The sequence below is a fragment of the Sinohyriopsis cumingii genome, chromosome 1 (genome assembly GCF_028554795.1).
Source record: "Sinohyriopsis cumingii isolate HCF-2022 chromosome 1, ASM2855479v2, whole genome shotgun sequence".
NCBI classification, from domain to species: Eukaryota; Metazoa; Mollusca; class Bivalvia; order Unionida; family Unionidae; genus Sinohyriopsis; species Sinohyriopsis cumingii.
Window position 1 is genome coordinate 35,368,233 of NC_142961.1, and position 27,871 is coordinate 35,396,103.

General features: G+C 34.9%; 1 protein-coding gene across 1 annotated transcript; it reads right to left on the reverse strand.

Moving 5' to 3' along the window:
* Positions 1 to 8,110: 8,110 nt before the first annotated feature.
* On the reverse strand, positions 8,111 to 27,817 carry LOC149806691 (protein peroxidase GPX7-like). Its single transcript, XM_089956633.1, has 4 exons — positions 27,263 to 27,817; positions 20,975 to 21,124; positions 14,866 to 14,980; positions 8,111 to 12,015 (listed from the first exon to the last, which is right to left on the reverse strand). Exons 1-4 carry the CDS (start codon positions 27,725 to 27,727, stop codon positions 11,831 to 11,833), a joined length of 915 nt encoding a protein of 304 aa, XP_089812759.1. The 5' UTR covers positions 27,728 to 27,817; the 3' UTR covers positions 8,111 to 11,830.
* Positions 27,818 to 27,871: the final 54 nt, after the last annotated feature.

Consider the following 27,871-nt stretch of genomic DNA (forward strand, 5'->3'; position numbering starts at 1 on the left):
ATTGTCTTCATTAGACTGAATAATATTTGTGATTATTGAACATAGTAAATCAATGCAAAGATTTTGATTATTCGAGTTTTAATTATCGAACTAATTTTAGCTATATTTTATTCTTTGTTTTCTATTTTCGTTCTTTCTTTCATTTGTAATTTTGTTATAACTTATTTATTGGCAATTCTTTTTCTCTCGATACTCTGGATCTGGTAGTTTACCGTCATTTGCTAAAAGAAGTACTTAAAGTGTGAAAGTATGACAAAAACACTTAAAAACATCAATAAACATGAATTAATATTTATAATTATACATGTATCATGTTACTCCATTCTCACCATGTTGAGATTTGCAGATACATAAGTAAGGACCTGACTATATTTGATGACTTTTAGAACCGTTATAACTAGTACATTGTCATGCGGTCACAGAATTTGTGGTGTGGAGCACCAGTTGCAAGAACTGTGGAGCCACAGTGGTTCAGCGGTGATGCGTTGGACTCTTATCAAACTTGTAGATTCCTACAATATGATTAGCCCTGTTCGGCGATCGTGTTGTCGCTGGGAAAGTGACTTTATGTGGGCTGTAAAAGTCATTGAAATTACGTTAATTGCATTATATGGTGTCCAATATCGAAAATGGGAATGACAGATCTAGATATTAGACACCACCCTATGTAATTAAGTACTTTGTGTGACTTTGGTGTTCTAGAACGTTGCTCTACTGCCAGCATGTGTTTCAATGCCGCAAAAGACTCGACCAACTGATCACTAATTGAATTTTTTATAAATTTTAAGCGAATTAAATGTTGTTATATTTATTATGGGGTTTAACGCCATTTTTCAGCACAAGATAGGCTATACAGGGTGACCAGTATAAATAGCGGAGGAAGAACCCGGAAAAAGCCCTGAAAGAACCACCGACCCACGAGAAGCTACCGGCAAACTTCTCACATACCCACATTGGCTGAACCCGAGACTCGAACCCACGCAGACAGAGGTGAGATGGCAGTGATCCGTGAGTACTTTAGACCATTAGGCCCCGCAAATGGAATGTAATCTTATCTTCAAATGCATTATCTGAGAAAGATGGCCCATAAAGGCTATACTTTGGCGATACATCTTTTAGAATCTGCCGTGGAATCTCAATACTTACTGAAGAATAGCTCTCATTTAATATTTATTTCCTAGTTTTTGTTAAAGTGGGGGGTGTTCCCTTTACTACAGAACACTAAAGTGATTTTAACACGACACACAAATAATGCTCAGCCTATTAACTAATCCATTTATTTTTCACAGAACAATGATATGTCAGTTAATAATTGTTGCAAGCATGGGAATAAATATATTCATTTTAATGACATATTAGTTTAGAGGTTTGTTCTAAAACAGTATGACCGATTAGAAGCGGGATATGGGCACAAGTCTGGTAACCGTATTGCTCTTTGAGTATTATATTTCACATTGTACAAAAGAGTAAACAGATCGAAAAGCCATACATACACCTCGCTATTATTATTATTATTAGTATTGTGCCATTTCTTAAATACATTACTGGTCAAACTTTCCCTTCAGGTTATTGAAGTAGAAGGCCTAATCAGAAAACGACGGTGGTTTGAGCACAGTTTTGGCCCATGAAATATAAACGTTCTGAGTTTAGTAAAAGATTCATGGGTAATTTCTTGCTTGAATGACTAACACATAAGGCTTGTGTATTGATTTCAGGAAGTAATGAACGAGTCACAGTCCTTGGGTATTATATTTTACATTGTACCTTGAGTAAACATATCGAAAAGCCATACATACACCTCGGTATTATTATTATTATCATTATTATTATTATTATTATTATTATTATTGTGCCATTTCTTAAATACATCACTGGTCAAACGTTCCCTTCAGGTTATTGAAATAGAAGGCCTAATCAGAAAACGACGGTGGTTTGAGCACAGTTTTGGCCCATGAAATATAAACGTTCTGAGTTTAGTAAAAGATTCATGAGTAATTTCTTGCTTGAATGACTAACACATAAGGCTTGTGTATTGATTTCAGGAAGTAATGAACGAGTCACAGTCCTTGGGTATTATATTTTACATTGTACTTTGAGTAAACATATCGAAAAGCCATACATATACCTCGGTATTATTATTATTATTATTATTATTATTATTGTGCCATTTCTTAAATACATCACTGGTCAAACGTTCCCTTCAGGTTATTAAATAGAAGGCCTAATCAGAAAACGACGGTTGTTTGAGCACACTTTTGGCGCATGAAATATAAACGTTCTGAGTTTGGTAAAAGATTCTAAAGTATTTTCATGCTTGAATGATTAACACATAACTTGTATTCAACCGATGAAAGCATACACATAAGGCTTGTGTATTCAATGCAAATCATCGTTTAATTGTCTGGTTAATTAAATAATGACATATCATGTTCACGGTATCACCTTTCTTTAACACTAAACATAATAATCACACGTATTAAAGAAATAAATCTACATGGAAGCTCTCTCTCTCTCTCGTTTGGTGTAAGCATAAAAAACACGCACTCTTTCATTTCGCAAAATGATGTGCAGGAGACCTTCTTCACAACGTCTCATTTCCTTTCTCATATCATAGAAAGTAATTTAGTCAGACATGCCGTATTATTTTTTGTTACCTTAAATAGTACGTAGGTACGAAAAGAAAGAAGTTTAAGCACTGATTGAAGGCAAGCAGACCTCTGATTCCACAGTGGATTATAACGAATATTTGAAAAATACAGCACTCAAGCGTCCAATTTAGGTCCAAGATTTGGAATAACTACAAGGCTCTCACAGGATTACTGGAATAAGTCCCCCGATTGCCCTTGACCAAGGTCAAAATTCACCTGACCACTTTATTCAAATCAAACAAATGCTATTGCCAAACATATTAGCAAATGAATTGACCTAATTCTTAAATGTTAAACCCATGCTTAAGACCATTTCTTTACCCTGCCACCCTCCTTTAAAAAAATGTTAGCAAATTTTCATGTTCGGAAAGTAATGATCATAATAAACCTCCCAAATTTTCAATGAATTTGTTTGGCGGACCTCCGCCATTCCCCGGGTATATCATACACTACTACATCCAACTGCATACCACTTTTGCTTTCTAAACGGGACCCCAGAAGGCCAAGTTGTCTAAGACGCTTAGGGGTCGTCCATTAATTATGTCAACAAAATGGGGGGTGGGGGGAGGAGGGGGTTTGAAGAAGTTTGACAATTGTTGATATGGGGGAGGGGGGCGTTCAAGATAAATTGACGTCAACAATGTTATTTTTTACAATAAATTTAATAAATCAAAAAATAGGAAATTAGTCGGTGCGTTGGTATGGCACACACTCGCTTGCCCGTCAACAGCCCATCAGTTTAATCCTAAACCGGTTGAGCTCTTGCCAAGGAAGTCATAGTCTTGCATCATTACATTTTGTTTTTATTCAGTGTAGATTGTAGACTGTAGACAGATTTCTAAGGGAAGCTGTTACTAAATTCAAAGACTGCACTGAGCCATATACATGTAAATAGTATAGCTATCCATGGACTTCTATTAAATAGCATCTATGTTATATGTATAGATGCTATATATATTGAAGTCCATGAGCTATCCCTCCAAGGATGGATAACTGAACCTAGGAAACTTGAGAGCTTGACTATTATACAGTCATCTTTAACATAATACATAAAATAAATTATGTAGCCTACACAAGCATACAACTTCTTCAACCAGATGCAGTAACCTTAATGCCTTACAAATATTGTACACTTTGATAACAGACTCTTGTTCATTTCAGGCAAATGCCGCCCCCCCCCCCCCCCATTTGCATGTGCTGTAAAATTGCTGTAGCCTATATACGAAAGCTAGAATATAAACTCTCGATTTTTTTCATGAATTCAAAGTGTTATAGTCAATTTGAAATCTGTTAAACAAGTATAAAAAAAATGTATTAAAATTTATTTGTAGGCCTTTTAATTTCCATAATTCTATTTTTAGCATAAAAGCCAGCCGTATAAAATATTGTTAGTTTGTGGGGTGGGTGGGGGTAAAATGTTATTGGGGGGTCACTGAAAGTTTGACAGTTGTTGACAAGGGGGGGAGAGGGGGGCTACAAAATTGCCTAAAACTTGTTGACATAATTAATGGACGTCCCCTTGCCATCACTGATTATCACCTCTGTCTGCATGGGTTCGATTCTCGGCTCGACCAACGTGGTTATGTGAGAAAGTTTTCCAGCAGCTTCCTGTGAGTACGTGGTTTTCCTCTATAATGTGTGTTGGCCACCATGCATAGTCTATAATATCATGGAAAATGGAGTTAAACCCAACAAAACCAATCAAACCTTTAAAGGAATCATGCTGCGCGTGCGTGTGTGTGATTTAAATTTTAAACGTAGCTTTAACATTGTTTCTGTAATATCGCTACGATGTCTGCAGTGATACAAAGTATAGTGATGTCTAGCACCGGGGCATCATGCCACAGACATGTAGCATCACGTCTCTCCAACTCAAATTATTCTGACACCAGGCTGACCAGTCCTAACACTAACCTCTTAAGGCTGGGCGCCAAGCAAGGCAGCTGCTAGTACCACTTTTATTAGTCTTTGATATGACTCGGCCGGGGTTCAAACCCGCGACCTCCCGCATCTGAGTCTGACGTTCATAACGTTTTTCATTTCAATTAAGCAATGTAAGTCTTCTAATAAAAACCCCATGTCGATCTGACAATCCATTCAGGAGGAACAATGAACAAGTTATATTAAATGAATCTTGTAAGAATCAAGTAATTTAAACAGCAAATAATATTACTTCATGTCGCATAGTCATTCTTCATATTGCATGGTCATGACATCATTTACTTTTTTGTAACATTATAAGGTTACGTTCATAGCGTCAGGGCGATAAAATGACATTTATACAAATATTAAGCAAATTAAATTATAAATATTTCCCTACATCATGTAATACAATAATTAAGGACATTTTGTTTGGTGAATAGGAAGTTTCATGCATCAGTAAACTTTCATAAACTTGTAATATTCACCTCCACTTCAGGTCAGTCTATGAGGCTTAACATGTTCATAAGACTTTATATTTACCTCAACAAAGGTCTATCATTGTCTATTATTAACTGAATCTCAAGAAAGAAGGATTTTATTGTGTGGCACATCACATGATACCTGATATTTCTTCATGTTGCAATGTTACAACATCACTGGCATTTGTAAAATTCTAAAACAGATCAAATTGCAATTATTAAACAAAATCTAAACCATGTTTTACGAGACTGTTCGTCTCATAAACTCTTAGTCAAGCCGTTTCCATGACCCGACAGAGAGAGAGAAAGGAAGAAGTTCAAGCTCTCTTGAAAGAGGTGTCACTTTGACAACGAAGATATGACTACATCTGGGGAATATGGCGATGCGGGAGGTACTTCGGGATGCTGTAACGACACAAGCCTCTTTGAGTTTCTGCCGAGTGAACTCTTTATTGAAATACTCAACATATAAATTTACATTCCAATATCAATCTACATAAACTTAAAATACAGATATAAGAGATACATATAAAACTACGATATTCCTTCACTTTCAACATCATACATTTGTATCATTTCTGCCTTTCAGAACATAATACAGATAATTAAATATCGAATAAATTCAAGATAGCTGAAGAATCTAAAATTCAATATTTCAGACTAATACCGCAATCATTTAATGTAAATATATTTTACTGAATTTAATCTAAAATGTCAACATATTAAACTCTATTATTTAAAGAGTATTTTATTTCTAAATTAACTATTACTGAGTATGAAGTTGGTAGCGAAAGTAGTTTTTTTTTACATAATAATATAATTACAAGTAAATATAAGTCTTCAAACAATATAACTTTCCAATACATTATATTAAAGAATAGTAAAGAAATACTAAATCAATCCAATGTTGCAACGTACTGATGTTAGATTAACATCTTAACACTCAAAATTCTTATACTATATAAAAAAAAATTGTACATCAATAATCTTACCTGTAACACCAGCCTCTTTGATTTACTGACGAGTGAACTGGCGTGTCCGCGGATTGACCCTTTTTATACCAGTTTCTTAGGACATGGCCAAATATGGAGAGAGGTCTAGTTCTTGGGTTACTTCAGAATCTCAGTGAGGCTACATCGTTCCTTACGGACTATCGTCTGGGTCTATGTACGTCATTAGGTAGACAATTTCGCCAGATTAGCTCATTTACCCTTCTAGAAGGAATCCTTGGAATTTGTCTGTTCGTCTATCTCACAACTTACCGACTGTAGATTTTTTTGGCTGACTTATGATACAAGGGAAATGTATAGAGAATTTTGCCTTTTGCTCATAAGGGCGCAATCTTTATTAAATAGTATATAATTGTAATATCGAAATAAATGGATTTAATCTAAGTCTATTTTGACAGAAAATTACTTTCAATATTATTTAGTCAAAAATTACTTTTAGTACAATTTAGAGAAAATTTCAATCTTATTAGTTTTACTAAAAAAATTCTGTCCTAATAAATGTAATAAAACAACAGAACTTTAGCAGGAAAATTAAGTTTATGAAGCTGTAAAATGATTGAATTTGCCTCCATCTCATATTAGTCAGTATGAGGCTTAGTGGTGCATAAAACTATAACAGCTGTTCAAGAAAGCTGCCACTGCAGACATATTGGAGGTTTGATCAGCCTCACTTTCACTGGGACCCAAAAGAGATCTTACTAATTCATTTAGGGGGCACTCACCGTTACTATGTACTTTTGAGAGAGTGACGTATGTAAGGTGCAGTTGTTTGCATTTAAAACATGCACAATGGAGAAAATGTTGGCATACCTCTATACTACATTAATGTAATGTGGATGATATTTCTTTGGATATTGTACTTTTGGAAATTGTACATGACCTAAGCACACTGCTAACTAAAATGACTGCTCCCTTGTGCTAAACAAATCAGCCTGAATTAGTCTAAAGTACACTATGCATAGCAGCTATTAAAATAGGGAAAATAAATTTTGCCAGACTAGACAATATCAGCTTCTGAAAGTGCAATGAATGAATTACCAAATATATAAAATGTAAAAAAAAAGTTATCAGCTCTTTTTTATACAATTTACCTCTGCAGTTCAGGAAGTGAAAATGACCAAGTGGAGCTAGCACTTTTTTGAAAGAAGCACATCTAGAGTATGGCCAAGCTGTATACTCTATAACCCATATTATACCCATCAATCCTACACCAAAATAAAGGGAATCAAAGGTTCTTTGAATTATACCCAATATATACAAGGTCTTTTTTAAATAGCCAGTATAACCAGTGAGGAAAGCTGGGGAAATTCTTTTTCTTTAAAATTCCAACCCTATGCAAAATGCGAAATTGTAGAGCACCACCTTAGTGAAAACCCTTTGTCAATATGACCATGCATTCAAGTGAAGCAGTGACACAATTTTTAAGATGGCACTGTGGTGGCCATGTTGTAGATAAGATCGCAACAATTTTTAATTTGCGATTGTCTACATATTATTATAAGACTTTCAGTCAAAAACTCAATGCTGATATGACCATCCTCTTTATAGGAGTATTAATAATAAGAATTTCAAGATGGCTGCCCTTGGTGACCAAGTTGTACAGTAGATCGGTACCATTTTCATGTAGGACCTAGTATGGATCATAACATGTTTATACAATGATCTCTTCTGCAGGAGTGTTGATAACAATACTTTAAGAAGGCCACCATCTTGAATGTCAAATTGGCACCATTTTCATTATGGATCATCTACGTACATAGTGAAAACCCACGATGATCCATTCAGGAGCAGTTGTGATAAGAAGATTTCATATATCCAAGAGGTGCCATTCTCTCACTGTTTCAACAATCTTGCATCTCACAAAGCATGAGAGAGAGAGAGAGAGAGAGAGAGAGAGAGATATGAAGCATCTCTAAAGTTTTAGATAATGCCGTCTTGAAAAAAATTAGCATACATGAATGGACTGCATTCACAGCATATCATAAATTACCTTTAAGTAAACATTCTAGATATTAACAATTTCATGGAAACAAATAAAAACAATGCCAACTTTTCTCATGAAGTTTATTAAACAAACACTGTAATACTGTTTGCAATGAAAAGGCACTTTGGCTGATTACATCCTTGTAGAAAATGACTTACTCCTTTTTAAAAACTACATCCACAATTCAACATTAATGTTTCTGTTAATAATTTCAACTAGCCTTTATACGGGAAGGAAATTTAAACTTGTTTCCTACAAAACCTGTATTTGCACCACCATGGACATACATGTTATTTCTAAATTTCACAGAATTGGAAAAAAGAGCAACTAAAATTACTGTCTAATATTTTATAATGTCAGCTGTATGGCTTCACATACAATATATGATAACTCATCAGGTTTCTCATTTAAGTGTGCAAAGTCTTGAAGTATAAATGTCTATTATTTTAAGTTCTCTATCATGTTTCTAAAGCACTGTTGATCAATATAAAATTTTATATAAAAGAAGAAAATCCAATACAAAGCATGGCTGAAGATCTTGTAATTTCAGGAGCAAAAAGTGTGGAAAATTTATATTTTTTCATACCTAAATTCCAGGGTACTAAAACAGTTACAAAAAACACTTTTAGGTATGATTGTTTCATTGGCAGCTCCATGAAGAAAAATACCCCAACAAAACAACTCATTTCTTGAAAAATATTTATGTTGAAAGAGATAAAATATATGCATACAGATGATGAAATTTTTGGCACAACAAAAATATGGCTCAAAGCAACTAGTTAGAAAATATGCTAAGGCGTTTCTTGTAAAATATATATGAAACATGAAGAAAATGAATGCAATCATTGGCACATATATGATACGCTAAGAATTAGCTGTGTAGTCAAGAGGACCAAAACATTGTTTTAATCTTATCACAACTATTGGAAGGGGATTACTCCTTGATCACAAGCTATGAAGATATATTATTCCCTATTCCTTGCAATAAATATTGGGAGAGCAACACAAAATGTAAACATTAATATTATTTTATGACAAAAAAAATTAAGAAAAAAGTAAACAACTGAGAGTGCCAAATAAGTATTATCTTAATAACACTGATAATCTCAATTGTAATTGTTCGTAAGATGGAGGGGTGTAAAACTACTGATGAAAACACACACATACACACACTTATTGGTCAATTTGGCTGTATAGTAATATTGATGCTGTTCTGATTGGAAGGTAAAGAAATTCATCAATTATATATGATCATTATAAACAATTAAAAACAAAAATTTATATGCTGGTGAGGGAATTGATTTGATAGTTTTACCTGATGTCAAAGGCATACACAATTCCATCCCTCTTTAGTTCAATGCCTACCATCTTTTGGGTCATCCTCCCAAAACAAATTTATGGAAGTTATTAACGTCATGCAAAAATGTGTAATCTCGAGATTTGGAGGCATCTTTTGTAAACAAGACACTAATTTTATGTGTGACTAATATATATATTTAAGTTAAATCCTATTATCATCAAGTTAAATTATGATTTGAATCCAATTGTTTTCTTGGTCCGTAATGAAACAAAGGAAGTTAGACCCACCAAAAATATGAAGGACATATTTTTTTCAATGGGAACATTAATGTAACTGGAGCTGAAATCTATCAATAACTCATGGGAGATCACTTTGCAGTAACCAACACATCACACCAAGTCCATTAATCCTGAGCAAGATTATGCTGCAGAAACCAGTACTGGGAGAACAATCAGGTGTCATAGCTTCTATAAATTATACCACAGAATGCTGGATATCCAACTCGTTCATTTTATCATGAATATAAAGCTGCATGATAAATTTGGTTCAAATCCAACAATCCTTGATAGAGTAATGGTGCAGAAGCCAAAGTCAGGAAAATATACATGCTGGAACTATAACTCCTGCTTATGTAAAACACTAGAAATTGAACTGTTCAGGATGTGACCGTTTTAGTGGACTAGGTAATTGTATAAAACCATGCTATATACAACAGTGTCTGACTATAAGTATATAATGCATGAATAGTGAATATTTTGTATATAAAAAAACATGACCCAACAGCCTGTGTTCACTATCAGCTTCCACTGTTGTGGGCCTTCTGTACAGTGATTTGAATTCCTCCTACTCAAGTAACCATTCCTATTTGGAATTTATTTTGGACATCTGACTCTAAATATTTCTTTCATGTATGCTATTTTGGAAATCTGAATAATTCCTAGTAATGTTAAATTTCATCATTGAAAGTGTTGATGGACAGATTGATAGAGGCACTGATTCATGAACATGAAACTGAAATGGTACTTTGTTTTATTTCTGTGTACTGATGTAAACTTGCACCTTTATGACCTTCTGTTAGTCAAACCCTGTTTTTATCAAAAGTTTTCTTCCAATTCCCCCAACTTTGGATAATCTACTCTATGTATTTATCCATTTATTGCAATTTTGCTGATAATGCTACTCTGTGACACAAGCTTTCTTTAAAGGATTATTTTTAATGAATAATTTGTACTAGTATTAACAAGACAATTAGGCTTGGACAACCTCAAAAATTGGGCCTCTGACCTGAATGATTCCTCACTAAGGCAATTTAATTTTGGTACAGCAATCAGAAGACATGGATCTATTAGTGAACATACCCAAAACTCAATGCATTATTAACAGTTTATGAGAAAGTTTCATAAAATGACCTAAGTATTTATCATTTACTGACTGATCTGCACTGGAGTTGATCACACAGCAAATTGTGGACATTTGTCAGTTTTTGTAACCAGCTAAATTTTGCATTTTCATCAGGGTGTGCTTGATTAATTGTCACCATGTTTAGCAAATATTATTAAAATGGTCAGAACATTTCACAGACAAATTTTAAAAGATTCATCAGATACTAGCCATGGGACATTTTGTGAAAGCTCCAAAAAATGTGCTCAGTGGTGAATAATGCATGTGATCCATCCTAGTGTGTATTTCAATCAATTGGCACGAGAGTATTGATCTCTTAGTACAGCCGCAGGTATCAAATAAACTGCAATAACCGAGTCCTAGGGATCAACTGCATTGCCTAGTTTTTGATCTGAAATGCAGCAACTGAATTTGCATCTTCCCCATCTGATGCAGGATAACATAAGTTCTAACAAATATGTCCATAAATTTCTGGTAATGGGATTTTCAATACTATTGGAAAATACAGATAGTTTCTGCAAAAAATACAAATCCCAACTTCATTTGTGTAAAATGGCACATTTGTCACTGCACTTTGCAATATCAGTGCTACTTATCTCCTGGAAAGAATATGGCTGTTTATGGTGAATGTAAATTTTTACTTATTTATTTATTATTTAAATCAGCATTTTTTAAAAGTAATACTATGAGTAGAGAATGTAATAATGAGACAAAAAGATAAAAGACTAAACAGAGAACAGAGACAACAATTGTAGAAATTAAACAATGATATGGACTCAACAATGAATTAGCTACATTACTGCATCATCATAGACTAATTTACTGAACAGAAGTCAATCTGGACTTAATAACGAGACACCAGCCTTTTGCATCACAAAAAAAAGAAAATGACACAATTTCTGTATCCAAAATCTAATACAAATCACATATTTGCATCATTGTGAGTTTTCATCTTAGCATGCAGAAAGAAACATGATTTTCCAGACATACTTGACAACAGCAATCAATGAAGCTACCATATCATTTGACAATGAATAAAAGAAGCAGTGATCACTGATCATGATTTAAAAAACTATTTCATTTTTCTATAGTTCACCTCCATGAGGAGGAAACTGAGATTCATCCTCAAACACTGCCTTGTCTACCACCTCCTTCACTTCGTGGAAGATGTCGTCAACCGGTATCCGTGGACCCCAAGCCTTCAGAACCTGTCCATTTGAATCAACAAGGTACTTCCAAAAGTTCCAGTTGGGAACATTCCCAGATTTCTCTGCAAGAAAAATGAAATTCTTTGTTGGCATTTGTTGAGAAATAGTGTACAAGATCCAATCATAAATTTTCCATTTCTTCCCCATTGTTTTCAAAAAGAATATAAACTTTGAGACTGATGCCAATCAACTTTAGTCTTAAACAGAAAATGAGTTAAACGAGTAAGGAATAAGGAGTCTTTTTTATTTGACAAATCACTGACTTATTTCCAAAGGTGAACAAAGGTTACTACTGTTCCATAATCAAGGTGGTGAGGAGAATTCTCATGTGGTTGTAAGATATTTCCATCTGCTTTTTAAATTGTAAGAATGTATTAATTTCTTTGTTGATGCCATTAAAAGCATTGTGTTCCTTAGTACATTCTAGACCTAACTAATGTGATTCTCTTCTACCTGGTTCATCTCAATACCTACAACACAAACTTCAGAGAGTTCAAACACTGCTTCTTGGATTGTCCTTTGATTAACAAGAACTGAGCTCTCCACTGGCTACCCATTTGCTCCAGAATCAAACACGAAATCTCTGCACTCTGCTACATTTCTTTGACTAACAACAGTCCAAAATGCCTATCTAACTTCATCAATGTGTACACACCTTGAAGAAGCCTACCATATATGCTAACTTTTAAACCCATTCGCATGTAAGTCTACAACCGCCCAAATGAAAAGGTAAAAACATTAAAATGTGCATGACTTGCACATCAGTCAACCCAGAAATCCGCGACAACATCATATAAGTTCTAAATGCATTTATTTCAGCAAACCACATTACTAAAATAAAATCTCTTCAAGCCTAATGAAACAGAACGTACGGAATTTTTGATCTGTGATAGCTCAAATGAGCACTCCTTTCTATGTTGGAAGATACACTTCTGAAATGATTTGATTGATTTTTTAGCAAGTCTTTTGTGCAATGCAACAAATCTGATGAATCTGCTCACTTGTATTTGGCATCTTTCACCATTTGCATTGAACACAGACTGATTGCAGTTCTTGTGACATAAAACACAGACTGATTGCAGTTCTCGTGACATAGAACACAGACGGATTGCAGTTCTTGTGACACAGAACACAGACTGATTATAATTCTTGTGACAATGTATCTGCCTGGTTGACATTCACTAATAAAATCAATGAGCTCTTCCTCCAATTCAGGGATGAAGCCATCCCAGTCTGATGTGCCTTCTTTAATCTTGGCATCTCTTCTAATGTTACTTTGTTTTTCTGCCATTCCTATACTTGCTTCTTGTGTACACAAACTTAGCATGCTACAACACAGTTGTTATTTGCTTCTGCATATTCAATAACTTTAAGTCTGAATAAAGCATTATAAGCAGAAAGCTTTATTTCCACCAATATTCATTTTAACTTATTTTTTAAAGAAGGAATAAACTTATATAACTTTCAGAGTGGTAATATACTATTTATACTTTATTGTATAATTTTTCCATCAGTGGTTGGCTATCAAATGGTATTGGATAATTATTATCATTATATCTTTATGTACTACAGGTAGCTTGATTCAGTTAACAAAAATATGATTGATTGTCAGTGGGGACATGTTACACATGAAACAATTAAAGCAGGTGAAACAGTTATGGCTTTGATTAGAAACCACTACCCCTGCTTTATCTCATTAAACAATACAGAGAGCTGGTATGGATTAGTAAATTCCTTGGCATTGTGGTACAAACCAAACGCATTATCCCTGAGGCATTAAGTACCATGGATTAAGTATACCCACAGTAATTGTTCTACTGCTAATAAACCTTTTTCCTTTGTAAGCAACCAAACAATAGTAGATAGAAAACACTGATTGTGGGTGCTCAATTATTTTCAGTACATCAAGTGCACTTTTAACAAAATCCAGGTGGCTGCCTTATACTTCCAAACACACCAGTGAAAGAAATCCCACAAATTATATTATTAACAATTAATCACAGTGACTAATGCTATTTGACTGTTATTTACCCTTCCTAGGTGTCAGTACAACACAAACCCCTATAGAGACTCTCACTCTAGACTAACCAACGTACATGTATTTGTGGTCTGGATACCAAAATATTTGTAATAAATACCTTTAGAATCGTAATTCCTAAATCCCTTTATTTAATTTGTTTTCATATCTTATTAACACAGAAATAAAGCTAGTGTGCATTTTAAGATACCATACAGTTTAATGATCACTGATTACTTAACAAACTTAAAGACCTAATAATGTGTCCAACCTTAAATATTTTCAGCATGTTTTTATGTTTTCTAATTTCATGGTGTTTGTTTTTTGTAATGATATTATATACGTGTTTTTTTTTAAGATATAGGTGTTGTCTAATGTTGTAAAGCACTTAGAGCTTCTAAAGATTAGGCGCTATAAAAGTCCTCATTATTGTTATTATTATTATTACCATCATTTGTTGTTATTGATTTGTTCTTTGCATTTTTATTTCAAATATTTTGTGAGATCATTCCATAAAATTAAATACTAACAATAATGTAAAGTTTGACAGGCAAAACCACGAATTTAAGTACCCATGAAAATGTCTTCTTTTCTTTTTAAATAAAAAAATAATGAAAATTAAAACTCATAAAAATAAATGATACTAAAGTATGTCACTTCAACCTGTTTTGCTATGTTGAGTGGCATTTCTCAATAAGAATGAATACAAGTAGTTGCTTCAGAGGAAAACTATGGAAAAATTATTTTAATTAAATGTATGTTAACAACAATGATCACAAGCACATGTCTAACATATGGCATGCAGGTAAAGCAAAAGTTAATGCAATGCTTTAACCTCCTTGCATTACCACTAAAAGCAGTGTTTTTTCTTTCAATTCTTATTAAGTTTACCCACCTATTAAGTACTGCCAGGCTTCAGGAACATCACTGTCTAGGACATTGATCTTGGAAAACATAGGAAAGTTCACATCATAAACGTCCTCAGCAAATTTTTTTATCTCCTGATTGGTCTGGAACAAAAAGCAAGCAATGAATTGATACAAAATTCATTGTATTGACAGTTAATAGCTGAAACATTTAAAATTTCAGATCTCCAAGTAAGTGATGGACCTTCTTAGGCTCTTAAAGTATATCACCCCCATCATACCCCACAGACTGCAGAATATATTCTATTTAATGGGAGGAGTGAAGCTAAAGGGTAATGATGTAGGTATATGATTAACAAGCACCTTCAGTTTTAACCTCAATTTAATGCCACTATATGCAAAGCAATGCAAATGTTGGGTTTTCAAAGTGCACTTGCAAATACTTTGTAAACAGTGTGACCCCACTATAGCATGCTCTGTTATAACATGAATGAGGATATAACATAGTCGTGGTGTGGCTCACTAATTTTTATATACATGTATTTTTCTCATACATGAAAAAAATGTCTTTCTTAAGAGTACCCAAAAAATGTACAAAGTTTGTTATCATTTTGGGGATGAGATTACGCATGAATAATACAAGACAACTGTGGCATGGCTCCTGAAATTTTATATGTATTTTTCTACATGAAAAAGTAGTTTTTTAATGAGGATATAACACAGTTGTGGTGTGGTTCACTAACTTTTATATACATGAGTTTTTCTCTTACATGAAAAAAATGTCTTTCTTAAAAGTACAAAAAAAAACCGTACAAAGTGTATTATCATTTTGGGGATGAGATTATGCATGAATAATACAAGACGATTGTGGCATGGCTCCTGAAATTTTATATGTATTTTTCTTGTACATGAAAAAATAGTTTTTTCTTCTTAAAAGTATGAAAAATAACATCTAAAAAGTTTATTCTGGGATAGCATAGGGCTTCACCAATGTTGCAAACTGTGATTTCTTTCCCCTTATTGGTGGCAGAATATACCATCTGGCCATTTTTTATTTACTGGCAACATCGTTGGCTGCTTAAACTTGTGTATTCACCCATTGGTATGGAGTGGAGAAATTCAGAGGCCCCATGAAATGAAGCCACAAACTTGATATAAAATGCACTGAAATGCATCTATTGTTAAATAAACAAATTCTGTGTCCATATTGACAAACCATCTTAACAGTGCATTGTTATATCATAATCAGTTATGTTGACATATTGCACGAGTACAGTATGTTGTGAGATATCCGCTTATTTTGTTGTTGTTGACATTTCTGGTAGCAGAGATCAACCGGATGAGGCATTATCTCATAATCTATCTAACATCAGATTTTTGTTCGCTAGTAATTAATATATTTACATAAAATGACATTTGTAAGCTGATGGTAAGTAAAATTCCTCTTTTTACTCAGAATTAAATCTTTTAGAACACTCACATTTTCTGTAGTAATCCCTGTCATCAGACCAGAATACAAGGTATCTGCATTTCTACTGTCCATCGACCCTTTGTTAAATTTTTGACACATGTGTGGAAGGCAGCATCATTCTGCTACCACAAATATATAAAAAAAACCACACAAAAAACCATCATACTTGTTGGTCTATTCAGGGAGGAACAGTAACTACAATTGACCAAATGACGGCCAATTCCTTTTATTAAAATGTACCCTGATAAAATAATTTTCTGAAATTTCAAAGAAAATATTACCTTTGAAGCACCAATTGTTATGAAAACATACTAAGCAAATGGAAAAAAAACCAGTCTCAATCATGCAATACAACTATCTGATGTTGCTGCCTCGATAAGAAATGCGCATGTGTTTGGTTCTCAAAAGCTGGCCTTTAGCGGTGACTTCAATAACACATGCACCCTTCATCAAAGAAAGCTGATTACAGTCTTCAATAAAAACAAAGAACATTTCTTCAAAGAAATCAGTACCAAACTTAAATAAAAGCAATGGAATATGATGATTTTTTTCATTTTCCAATGTGACTGGAACACATTGACTGTGCAGTGAAAGTTTCCAATCTACAGGGATAAAGTTTATGCTTACAAATGCTACCAACGGCGGCTTAAAACGCAGATGAATATTTGCTGACTTGGGACGTTCTTAAAAGTAAATATGCTTTATCATTTGTTATGTAACTTTGCTATGTTTTCCCACTGAATTCAGACCTATATGACCTGTGACAAAATTATTGAATACTGTAAATCTGTGTGTGCATATTTTCGATGGAATTACATGTATTGTGGATTCAAAGTATGTGATGAGATTCGCAGGCAAGTACACAGTGTCGATACTCTATACATTAGACATGTATATACAAACAATATAGATGTATATATACTGATCCGTGGTTTCCCTAAATAAAGTAAAATATTATAAATGCCTTCTCTGTTTTCATGACAGGTGTATTTCTCATTTAATATGTATTGATTTAAGATGGTAACTGTGCCAGTCAAGCACATATTTTACTGCCCACGTTTTATTTCCTACCCACCCACCCAATTTTTTCTGGGGTACATGCATCCTTTTCTTCAGCAAATTAACCTGGTTGCTTATAACACTGTTTGGTCTATAACATGGTCAGGTTCTATGGCTTCCAACTACCATGTTATAGCGGGGTCACACTACATATGGCATACATAAAGTACATTTTATCCATCTTCTGCAAGGAAAAGACTTCACCAATCTGTATTGGTCCGACAAACTGAAATGGTTCAATTAAAGTTCAGAAACTGACGTATTTATGAATCAGTTTTGGATTTTACACAACACTCCAATGAGCAAATTCTGTCACCACACATTTTTACTGACTCTGTATTTCTTTTTAAAATGTATAAACAGTCACTTTAACTTATCTTATTTAGTAAATAAAATAGCCTACAATGCTCCAAGAATAATTCTTATATACACAACCGTTTTTACAACATAAAACAATTCATCTAAACATCATAAAATGGTCTTTTAAACAGAACAAAAATATATATAACTCGTTTTTGGAAACATCAAAAACAGATATCATGACTAACAAAATCGCAGTTTTTTTAGAACTCTCTAAAACAAATATTTTATGATTACTGTAAGGACAAATACATATGTTCTTATTTTCTTTTATTTGCATCTGTAAATTAACTTTATGTTTTATTAGATGCTACTTTTATTGTTTTCATTTCAATTAATGGGCCTTTGGGTTTGTATAATAAATAAATGTGTTTCTGCATATACATAATGGGTGAAATACAGAACTACGTGAATAAATGTGGCATACAACATTGTGTTTTTGAACCAGTCCCAGTTTTCCAGCAGGGAATTGTTTAATGAAGGTTGGGGCAGAAGGGCATTTTTAGCACTTCTGTAGAAGGAGACATCACTTTATAAAATAAAGGCAATTTGAGGCAATAATGTGTTGGTGTCAATAGTAAAGTTTAATGTTTTTGAAAGCAGAAACAGATAAATTGACATTTGTAAGTTTATGCAATAATAAATCAACAGAAAAAAAGTTGTATTAATATTAAACAACAAAAATGCAAAGTGTTTTAATGATTAGGAAAGATTAGGAAAGAACCAGATTGGAGGGCTCATGGGGGTAGAGGGGGATGGGCATGAAAGGCAGAAGGGAAGGAGAGTTGGAAATGCCCTTCTATTTCTATCTAGCTCGATCGCTGCATCAATTTAACATGTAGTTTTATAAATGAATTCTGGGAAAAGAATCACAAGAACTAATTTTTAAAGTCAAGTTTAGTCAATAATTTGTAAGATCATATTATTTTAGGAGAACATCCAGTGTCACACAGTCATCCCAAACTAAAAAAGATACCCAACATGTTTTTGGCTAGTTTAAGCAACAAACAGGATAAAAAGAAATTGCCTGCCCATGCTTCAGACTAGAGTGATCTCCCCTTTGATAGACATACTGGTGCTAAACACCATAAACTGTCAGTTATTACTTGAACAGATGTGCATGCTCTTCCAGAGATGTAACTTTCAGGGAGGAGTGTGTGTCATATCGTAATGATGTCTGCAGTGTGACAGTTTATAGTGATGTCTAGCACTGGGGCATCATGCCCCACCCAGTCACATTATCCAGACACCAGATGTGACCACACATCTTGTACTGTGGGTGTTGTTTGAAAGGCTGGTCTTGAAATCAACAAAATTCAAAAGACGACATAGAGCAGGAGAACAGAACCCTGCAGGCAGAAGCCAGAAGATGTCTTCAAATGATGTATGGCAGGCTTAATATTTTTTGGACATTATCAGATCATGGAAGGAAGATGTGTTTTTGACCAAATTTCTTCCAACTTGGAAGAATAGAGGGGATGAGAAGCCACCTGCAAAGGTAGTGGTGACTAAGGTGGCAAAGCAGGTTACTTGGGATGGTAAATGAGGCTGGGAGTCCGTCCACACTAGGGCATGGCATACATGATGAGTATTGTCAAATATCTGAGATGTGTATCAGGTGTCTGGAAATGGGGAATTGCTGTAGCCAGAACTGAGTCAAAATGCAGCCAAGACTGGGGAGGGACCTGTCTGGTGCTGGTCAACAATACAAGGTATTCACAAAAAAAGCCTGGAACTGATATGGCTTGGTTTCAGACACTCGGTCTTGGGTTGAGAGCTGGGTATACTTGAAAGACAGATCACCATACCCAAATCAGACAGTAAGTAAAGGGCTTAGATCAAGGCTGAGCTGAGAGCCTGGAGTGGACCTGGCAAGAGGCTGGCTGACATGAGGTGCTTAAATCCATGACGGCATGATCACCATAGCGATTAACAGGGTCAGCATGTGGTGATGGAATATGCAGGACTGGTACAGGTGGTTCACTGTACCTGCTGGTACTGGTCTGGTAGACTCTGATGACAGTATGCTATTATTGTGTCACTGTTAACAATGGTGGTGGCTGTAACTATGGGACGCCCATGATGGCAAAAATTGTCTGATCTTTCTCTGGACTGAAAATAATTCTGCCTCTAGTGACTTGGTCAAAAGGAAATAGGAGATGAAGCCAGAAACAGTAGCAACATTAATAGTGCCTGCATTCCTGTGCATATTTCTTAGTTCCATAACCAGGTTTGATTAACTGCCTGGCCATGATGGTCACCCATATTTCTTTTGGACATTGGAGAACAAATACTGTATGGTTTTACACCCTTGTACAATTATTACAAGTTGGGTTAATATCCTTACCCACCTTAAGAGCCTGCACATCTAATAACCTGAAATTAGAGAAATCAAAACAATGGCATTTACAAATGAAATCAATTAACCACTGTGCGAAGCTTACAACTAAATGAACATAAAGAATTAAGATACATGCTGGAGAATATAACAAAAATTATTATATCACTTGGAATAAATGATCTTATCCTTTGGAATAAATGATTTCTAACTTGACAAAACCTAAAAATACTGGTAAAGTACTAAGATGAATTGCAAGTACAACAGACCATGGAGCAGGCAACTAAGAGATTTACCAGAAAACTGATGGAGTATACCTCCCTGAGATAATTCAATTCTGAAAGATCACTCAAGCTGATGAAAATGTGGATGACATTTGTGAGGCATCTACTAAGAACATGCTGATGAGATATAACAGAAATTAGTAGCTGGCAACTGACACGGTTTAGCGAGAGTCCCTCTCTGCAAGGGGAGGCAACTCTTGTTTGACTTTTGTCAAACTGACATCTTTTTAATCCTTTTGTTGCTCAAACTAGCCAAACAATATAGTGAATGTCTTTTCCAGTTTGGGAGTGCCAGATCTGCATGGCTGAGAATGTTCACTTAATGTAAAATAATTAAGTAACACATATGGGAGAAAAGGAAAATGCAAGGTTGACATTCAAGACAACCATTATGGGAAACTAATAATAAAAAAACAACAACAGAGGTGAAGTAAAGGTTGGTTCGTTTTTGGAGACATGCTATATTTATGAAATGTTAGTAGAAATTAAGTTATAAAATGAAATGGTAACAAATCATAATTTTTAAATTTTAAGACTTATCAAATCTGAAAAAGATAAAATCCACCATGTACTTTTTACACTAAAATTTCATAGAGTAAAAAGATTAATATCCTCTAAATACATACTCCTGGTTCTTGAGCTCCAAACTGGTTGCAGGGGAATGCCAAAATAACAAATTTGTTTGTCTTCTCCAGAACAGACTGTGTGTGGACTAGTGCCCTGTAATGACCATCTGTGTAACCACATTCTGAAGCAACATTTACCACCAAGGCAACCTAGTAAAATAAAAGACACCATTAAATCATACTTATTGACAAAGAGGATTTGTGAAGAAAATATGACAATATAATTTACAATCATCTTGTGACCTTCTGACCTCCACTTTTCTTTTTCCAAGATACATGAAGCGCACAATGGGTGAAATTGTTTTGCTACAAATTTTCTGTTTCTTAAAAGTACAAACGGAAACACTTTAAGATTAATTAAAGACTGTTTCAGTGCATATTTATATTAACTTGTTTATAAATCCAGGAAGGATATTGATGTGCAGGGCTTAAGTTGATAAAACCTTGTTACTTCTTGTTTTCTGCCATTTATACAGTTCAGCTCACAGGAATTTTTGCTTCTCCATCTATCAGAGTGAGGCAATTATTCTCCTACATGCTCACTCTGTGCTGAAGCAGCATAATAAAGGTGTAAATACATAGCAACTCATTAATGCATCTCTCCGGGCATGTGTTGTGCACTTCCACTACAGTGGAGTCTCTAGATGTCAGTGACTGACCTGCTGACAACTGAACTGCCAATATATGACTAACCATGGAAAAACAGATGTTGGTGATTCACAAATGGATACCAATGAAGAAACATCTTTATGTTAATCACATTTAGCAAATAAAAACATTTTTGACAAAAAACTAAAATAATATTCAATGCATGTGTTTAGAAAAACTTGGTTTGCTTCTGTGCACAACTTCTATTTGCCTTTATCACAGATGTAATAAATCTGCATGTATTCCTGCTTAAATTTTAAAAACAAATGCAACAAATTCACACTAAAATTATTAACTATATGCTTAGCCCATGATGCAGTAATAGCAGTACTTATTATAAACACCACAGGTTCATTTTTACAGTTAATATCTATATACATGTAACAGAACTGAGAAGTCAGCTTAGGACAAGTCAGGAGATATGCAAAATTTGGTCAGAAGTTTTGACTTCAAATGAGGAGGGGTATGTGAGAAAGCCTGCCAGTAGCTTCTCGTGGGTTGGTGGTTCTTTCTGGGGGTTTTCCTGGGTTCTTCCTCCACCATTAATACTGGCCGCCATGTATAGCCTATCGTGTGCTGAAAAATGGCATTAAACCATACAACAACAACATCAAATGAGGAAGAATTTTCAATGAGAATTGTACATTTTTCATTGCGGTACAAGTTTATGACTTTTTGTTCCAGTGATGATCCAATGCTTGATTTACTATATGAGTAATTTTTGTCCATTTGTATAAGATCTTTTGTGCGAATCTGGAGTCAGAAAACATTATTTTCACCATGTCTGGAAAATGGTCTGTTACCATAAACAGATTACATTCAGCTCCAAAGCTGGTAAACAGTGTCTTAGAAAACATATCTTTATCCAAATTTGATGCAGACTACATAAACATGGATTTCAAAAATGGCATATTTGTTGCCCCATTTAATATGCTTTCATGAACTGTAATTTATGCTTGATGCACAATGTCTTTCTTCCACCCTTGTAACTTCAGCATTATAAGGGGAGAATGCATATTCATATGCCCTTGAACTTGATCCCAAACGATGAAAATCACATTTCATCCATTGCTGAATTCTGTATGCTATTTCAATTGCTTAGATTTTGGCATTTAAGCATTGGGAGATAACAAATGCTTATAATCATTAAATGTTAAACAAATTTTAAAACTGAATACAAACCAACCCTATTTTATGCCAATTGAAATCTTTCATAATCCAACTGTTATCATTTAACTTCTTTATTCCAGTCCAAATTACTTTGATCACACACAGTATAGACTCTAAACCATCTTGACAACTTTAAGCACTGAAGCAGAACCTACCCTGCAGAAACAATCAAAGTAATCTTATTTATTTTATGCTGATGGAACTCATTAGTACTCCAAAAGCATGGTCAATTAATGAATTTAATCCTTTTGAAATTACATCTGATCACACACAGTATCATCCATATTGACAAACTTCAAACACCAAAGCCAACTGACCCTGCAGACAAAATAAAATAGTTTACACTGCTTTTTAACTAGCAGTCAAATTGTCTTGCCCTGCTTAACCTAGTTCACGATCATGCAATCACAGCCAGTATTACTGAAAATATACCACAATGGAAGCCAGAGGTGGATAAAAACTGAGAGAAAAAATTCAATGATTTTGTGTAGGAGGGAAATTTCAGTGAATGACAGGAGAGATATGAGACACTCCTCATCTCAGGAGGAAAACCCTTCCAGTCAAAAGTTTCAAGTCTATGTGTGTAATAAATATACACAGGTTTGAACCAACTTTTATTCTGATGTAAAACCACCTTGTGTGTACTGTGACAGGTCTCTGGTTTGAGTTGATCTGTTGTAAAGAAATTGACATATTTAGCATTAAAACTGAATGTCAGTTTCAGATTGTGGCTTGGGAAAGGTGTCACTTATCTTACAAAGAGCTATCTAGTGTTATTTTGCTTCCCCAATTATAGTCTGGCAGTTAACAGCAAAGGTATGACAACTTCCCATAATAAATTTTTAATAAATTTGATTTAGCAATCAATAATGAAGCAGTAAATCATCACATAATGATTCTATGATAAATCTCCCTCTCTTTTTGACAACCATGAAGTTGCACTCTCAGAATTCAGATGCTCAGGCTTTTATTAGCTATTTTCTAACTATGATAACACAATTTGTTAATGTTTAAGCAAAAAAAAAATGGATGTCCAGGGCTGAGCAAATTTTGTTTTTAACCACTAGTCCAGGACAAGTGGTTTCAGAAAATTCACTAGTCCCACCTTTCTCTTCACTAGTCCCACCTTACTCTTCACTAGTCCCACCTGACTTTTCACTGGTCCCAAAATGGTAATCACTTGCCGAGATTTGATGAGGCGTATGTACTTAATCCATAGAAGAAGAAAAAACACAAAATAATATACAACGTAATTATTTCTTAAAAGAATTTAATTTTTTAAAAACATTGGTTGTTGTACATTTGGCTTCTTTAGGTTCATGTATATATGTTTTAGCTGATGGATTTGAAAATATGTCCATGTATATGTCTGCCACCTGCACCAGTACTTAGCCAGCAGTTGATAGCTGTGTCAAGGTTAAAGTCCTCAAACTCTGGTCCATTTGCAGAAATGTTCATTAGCATTTGTAATCTCTTTTGGTTTAAGGAATTCCTTAAAGAAGTTTTGATTAAGTTCATTGAACTAAATCCTTGTTCACACTCAGAAATAGCTACTGCACACTCAGTATCCGTCTTACATTTTATCCCTCCATTTTCAAACAAATTTACATTCACCGAATCACCGTTATTACCTTCCTTGCGAAAATAATTTAGCAAACTCATTTTATCCACAGAGTAACTATCAGCTTACTTGACAACTACTTCTAAAGTGATCATACCATCAATTTTCTCTTTTAAATACGAACTGAAACAGCTCATTAATTAGCGTAACTGTTTCGCTTCAAACACAATATCGCACATGGAAGTTAATCATCTGTATAATCAATTATAAATTAAAGAATCATTTCTGTAATTTAATCAGTTCATAAAGGAAACCAACACTTATTTTGGTAAAGTACCTTTCATTAATTTAATTCCACTGACTTGCTGGATTAAAATCATAGTGAGCCGCTCGTTATGATCTAGACTGAGTAAACTCATTGCAATAAAACCACTTACAACACTGCCAATTGATCATACTGGCTTTCTTTTGTTTGACGTGTTTTGATTTGCTGATAACTTGGTCGCTTAGCCCAATATGCAGTCAAGCAGTAACAGGATGTAAATGTATACACGAAGAGGGGTAGAATCAAGTATTCAGTATGCCCTGAGGGCATGATTGGCCAAATAAAGGCAGATATAGTGATTAAAGCACGAAAATAAGGACAAACCCGACTTTTTTAAAAAGCACTTGTCCCGGACTAGCGACTTGGATAATTTTACTTGTCCGACTTCAAAAATGACTAGTCCGGGACGTTGGGCTATGGGATTTGCTCAGCCCTGATGTCAAAACCAGCTATCTCTCATCTGATATTCTGGATTATTGTATGTGACTTTATCCCAAAAATTTGTGATAATACAGATTATGAGAATTAGAGTTTTAGACCAGGCTTACCAATGTGGGTCAATGCCTTCAATACTCCATAACTTTACTTTTTTCACGCAAATGAAGCATGAATGTAACAAATGTGGGTCTGCACATGCCATCATGACCTGCTTGCAAGACTTGCCACTCAAATGAAAACCTATGGCTGTATCAGGGCCACCCATGGTGAGCCTCATGCAAGATAAATTTTTCTGTGAACATTTACTTGAATTTTACGGCCTGTTTGTGTTCTACTCAACTGATAGCTGTTTGCATCTGTGCACAGCTGTTTGTATCTGTGCACAGCATTTTCCATTTCTGCTAACACCATTTTTCTGTTGTCTTAATCATTTTATCTTCGGTAGATACTCAGTACATAATGGTAATTTAGCTCAGCCTCCTTTGTGCTACCATGAGAATTTATGAATACCTGTTAATGCAGTACACATTTTTGTACCAATATTGCCAGCCATACCAGTTGCAATTTTACTGCCCTGATAGTAAATCTGACTTGCATACCTATGATAGTCACCACTGTCAAAATTCCTGCCATGCCAAGACCGACCCAAGGAAATGACACTCACCCAAAGAAATGGTGGCATTTCTGTTAAGAGTTATTCTGGTGCAAAGACCCAGAACCAATACAATTAATACTTCAGGACTGCATGGTAATTGTTGGGTATTACAAGTTTATAAACAATCCCAACAACACATCTGAAATTTGTTTATGGATGGTCAGTTTCGAGTTGGTGTAATGCACTATTGCAACAGCTAGTGTACAGTTATTTCACCAAGTACCTGCTTTAAGAAAATTGTATTTGAACAGGAAAAGTAATGATACTAAATGTTAAAAGGGACAGAAGCATCTTGCAAGCATGATAATCTATTGTGGGTAGATTTATATTAGCAACATCATATGTTCGGCTCTGGTCAGCGATAAATCTGAAAAAGGACAATAATGTTTCCAATGGGTGCTTGCATCCATGGTGTATCCTTCAAGTGATCAATGGATTAGCATTGAAAATATCAACATGACCAAGGGGAACTCAGTTTGGTAATACAGAATTTCCTTTAAAGACTTCTGAGGCCATAATCAAAAAGTCTGAATTACTCAACATGGTATTGCCATTAATATTGTGCCATTAATGTGTTTGCTTGGGACAAAGGCTTTTATGTAAAACAAATGTCTCCAGATAAATGTGAGTGGACTAACATTGATCAGTTGTTGTTGAGCAACATAGTCCACGAGAACTAAGTTGCAACACCCATGTCCAAGAGCATTCTTCATAATTCATCAACAATTCTTGCACATACTGGTGTCCAAATAATTGCTCTGCAAGTGTGCAGTTGATTTGTTCCATGATGGCCTGGTCGCAATGAACATCAGCATTCCCACAACACACCTACACATGATGTGTTACAACAGCTGAGAAATTATTTGTGTGGATTCACCTGGAGAAACCATAGCCAGGTTAGTGGTCATTTTCCTACACTACCGCTCGACATAGCCCTGATTGTGCCTGCTTAATATGCGAGATCCTGCTGAATGAAATACTATCCTCTCATTGGTTAAAATAAAATGACATCCTGTATTTATTTACAACTTATTTTCAGTTGGCCAATGTGAAGGTAGTATATTTTCCATTCAGCACATTTGTTCTTGCATATTAAGCAAGTGTGATCAAGGCCATGTTGAGCGGTAGCGTGGGAAAATGATTTGGCATTTTTTAAAGGTATGATATTAAGTCAAACTTTTGATAGGGATATCCAATCGAATGCCGGAGCTAAATATCGGTACCAAATTTATTAAGCAATGCAAGGCGTAGCTTGAAATGTCAGTGTTTATTCGTAAATAGATCGTGCCAGCAAGGAGATAAGTGTCCTCCCTTATAGTTATTATATAGTACATGCATGACGGGTCAATTGTGGATGTAATGTGTAGTATCCATCATCAAAGTTTCTCACAATTTCCTTTCTAAATAATTTACATACCAATTTAACAACTTCACTTAATGGTGCATGTGCATGAAAGAAACAAGATATAAAACCATTTTGATCTGAACCACCTTTCCTCTATATTTTTCCAGCGTCACGAGGTTTCCGTCTATATCCTTCACAGTGAAAGAAAAGAAATCCTTATCCTTCCTGATCAGTGTAGGATCGGCCTCAGGGGGATCCTGCAACACGTTTATATCACTGTCGACTTCTTTTTCATCAGCTGTTCCACTGTCAAGAACGATTTCATTCTCATCAGGCTGTAACTTAATTGCAATATTTTCTGCATCAATTGTATGGCTGGCGTCCACAGAGGACATGCGTTTGGATTTTCCGTCGTCTGCTTCAGGTAGCAACAGTTCGGGACCAAAATCTCCCGTTTCTTGAGCAGCTTCGTATTCTCCTTGCACGTCTGCATTGAGAATTTCTTGTGAAGTGCAAGACTTTGGTAGAGAAAAAATGAATACAGTCGCAATTACAATACAAAATATTAAGTTATCCATGAATATTGTACACGTCAACCTGTACGCAGCCATGTTGCGAATTCAACAGTGTCTTGCAGTGTACATCCGTATGAAGAACCGGAAGTCCAAAGCTAGAACCTCTGCCAAACATGGTATCACGGTACCACAGGAGTCTGACGTTTTATCACTAAAGTACGGCGAAATCTCTGACAACAT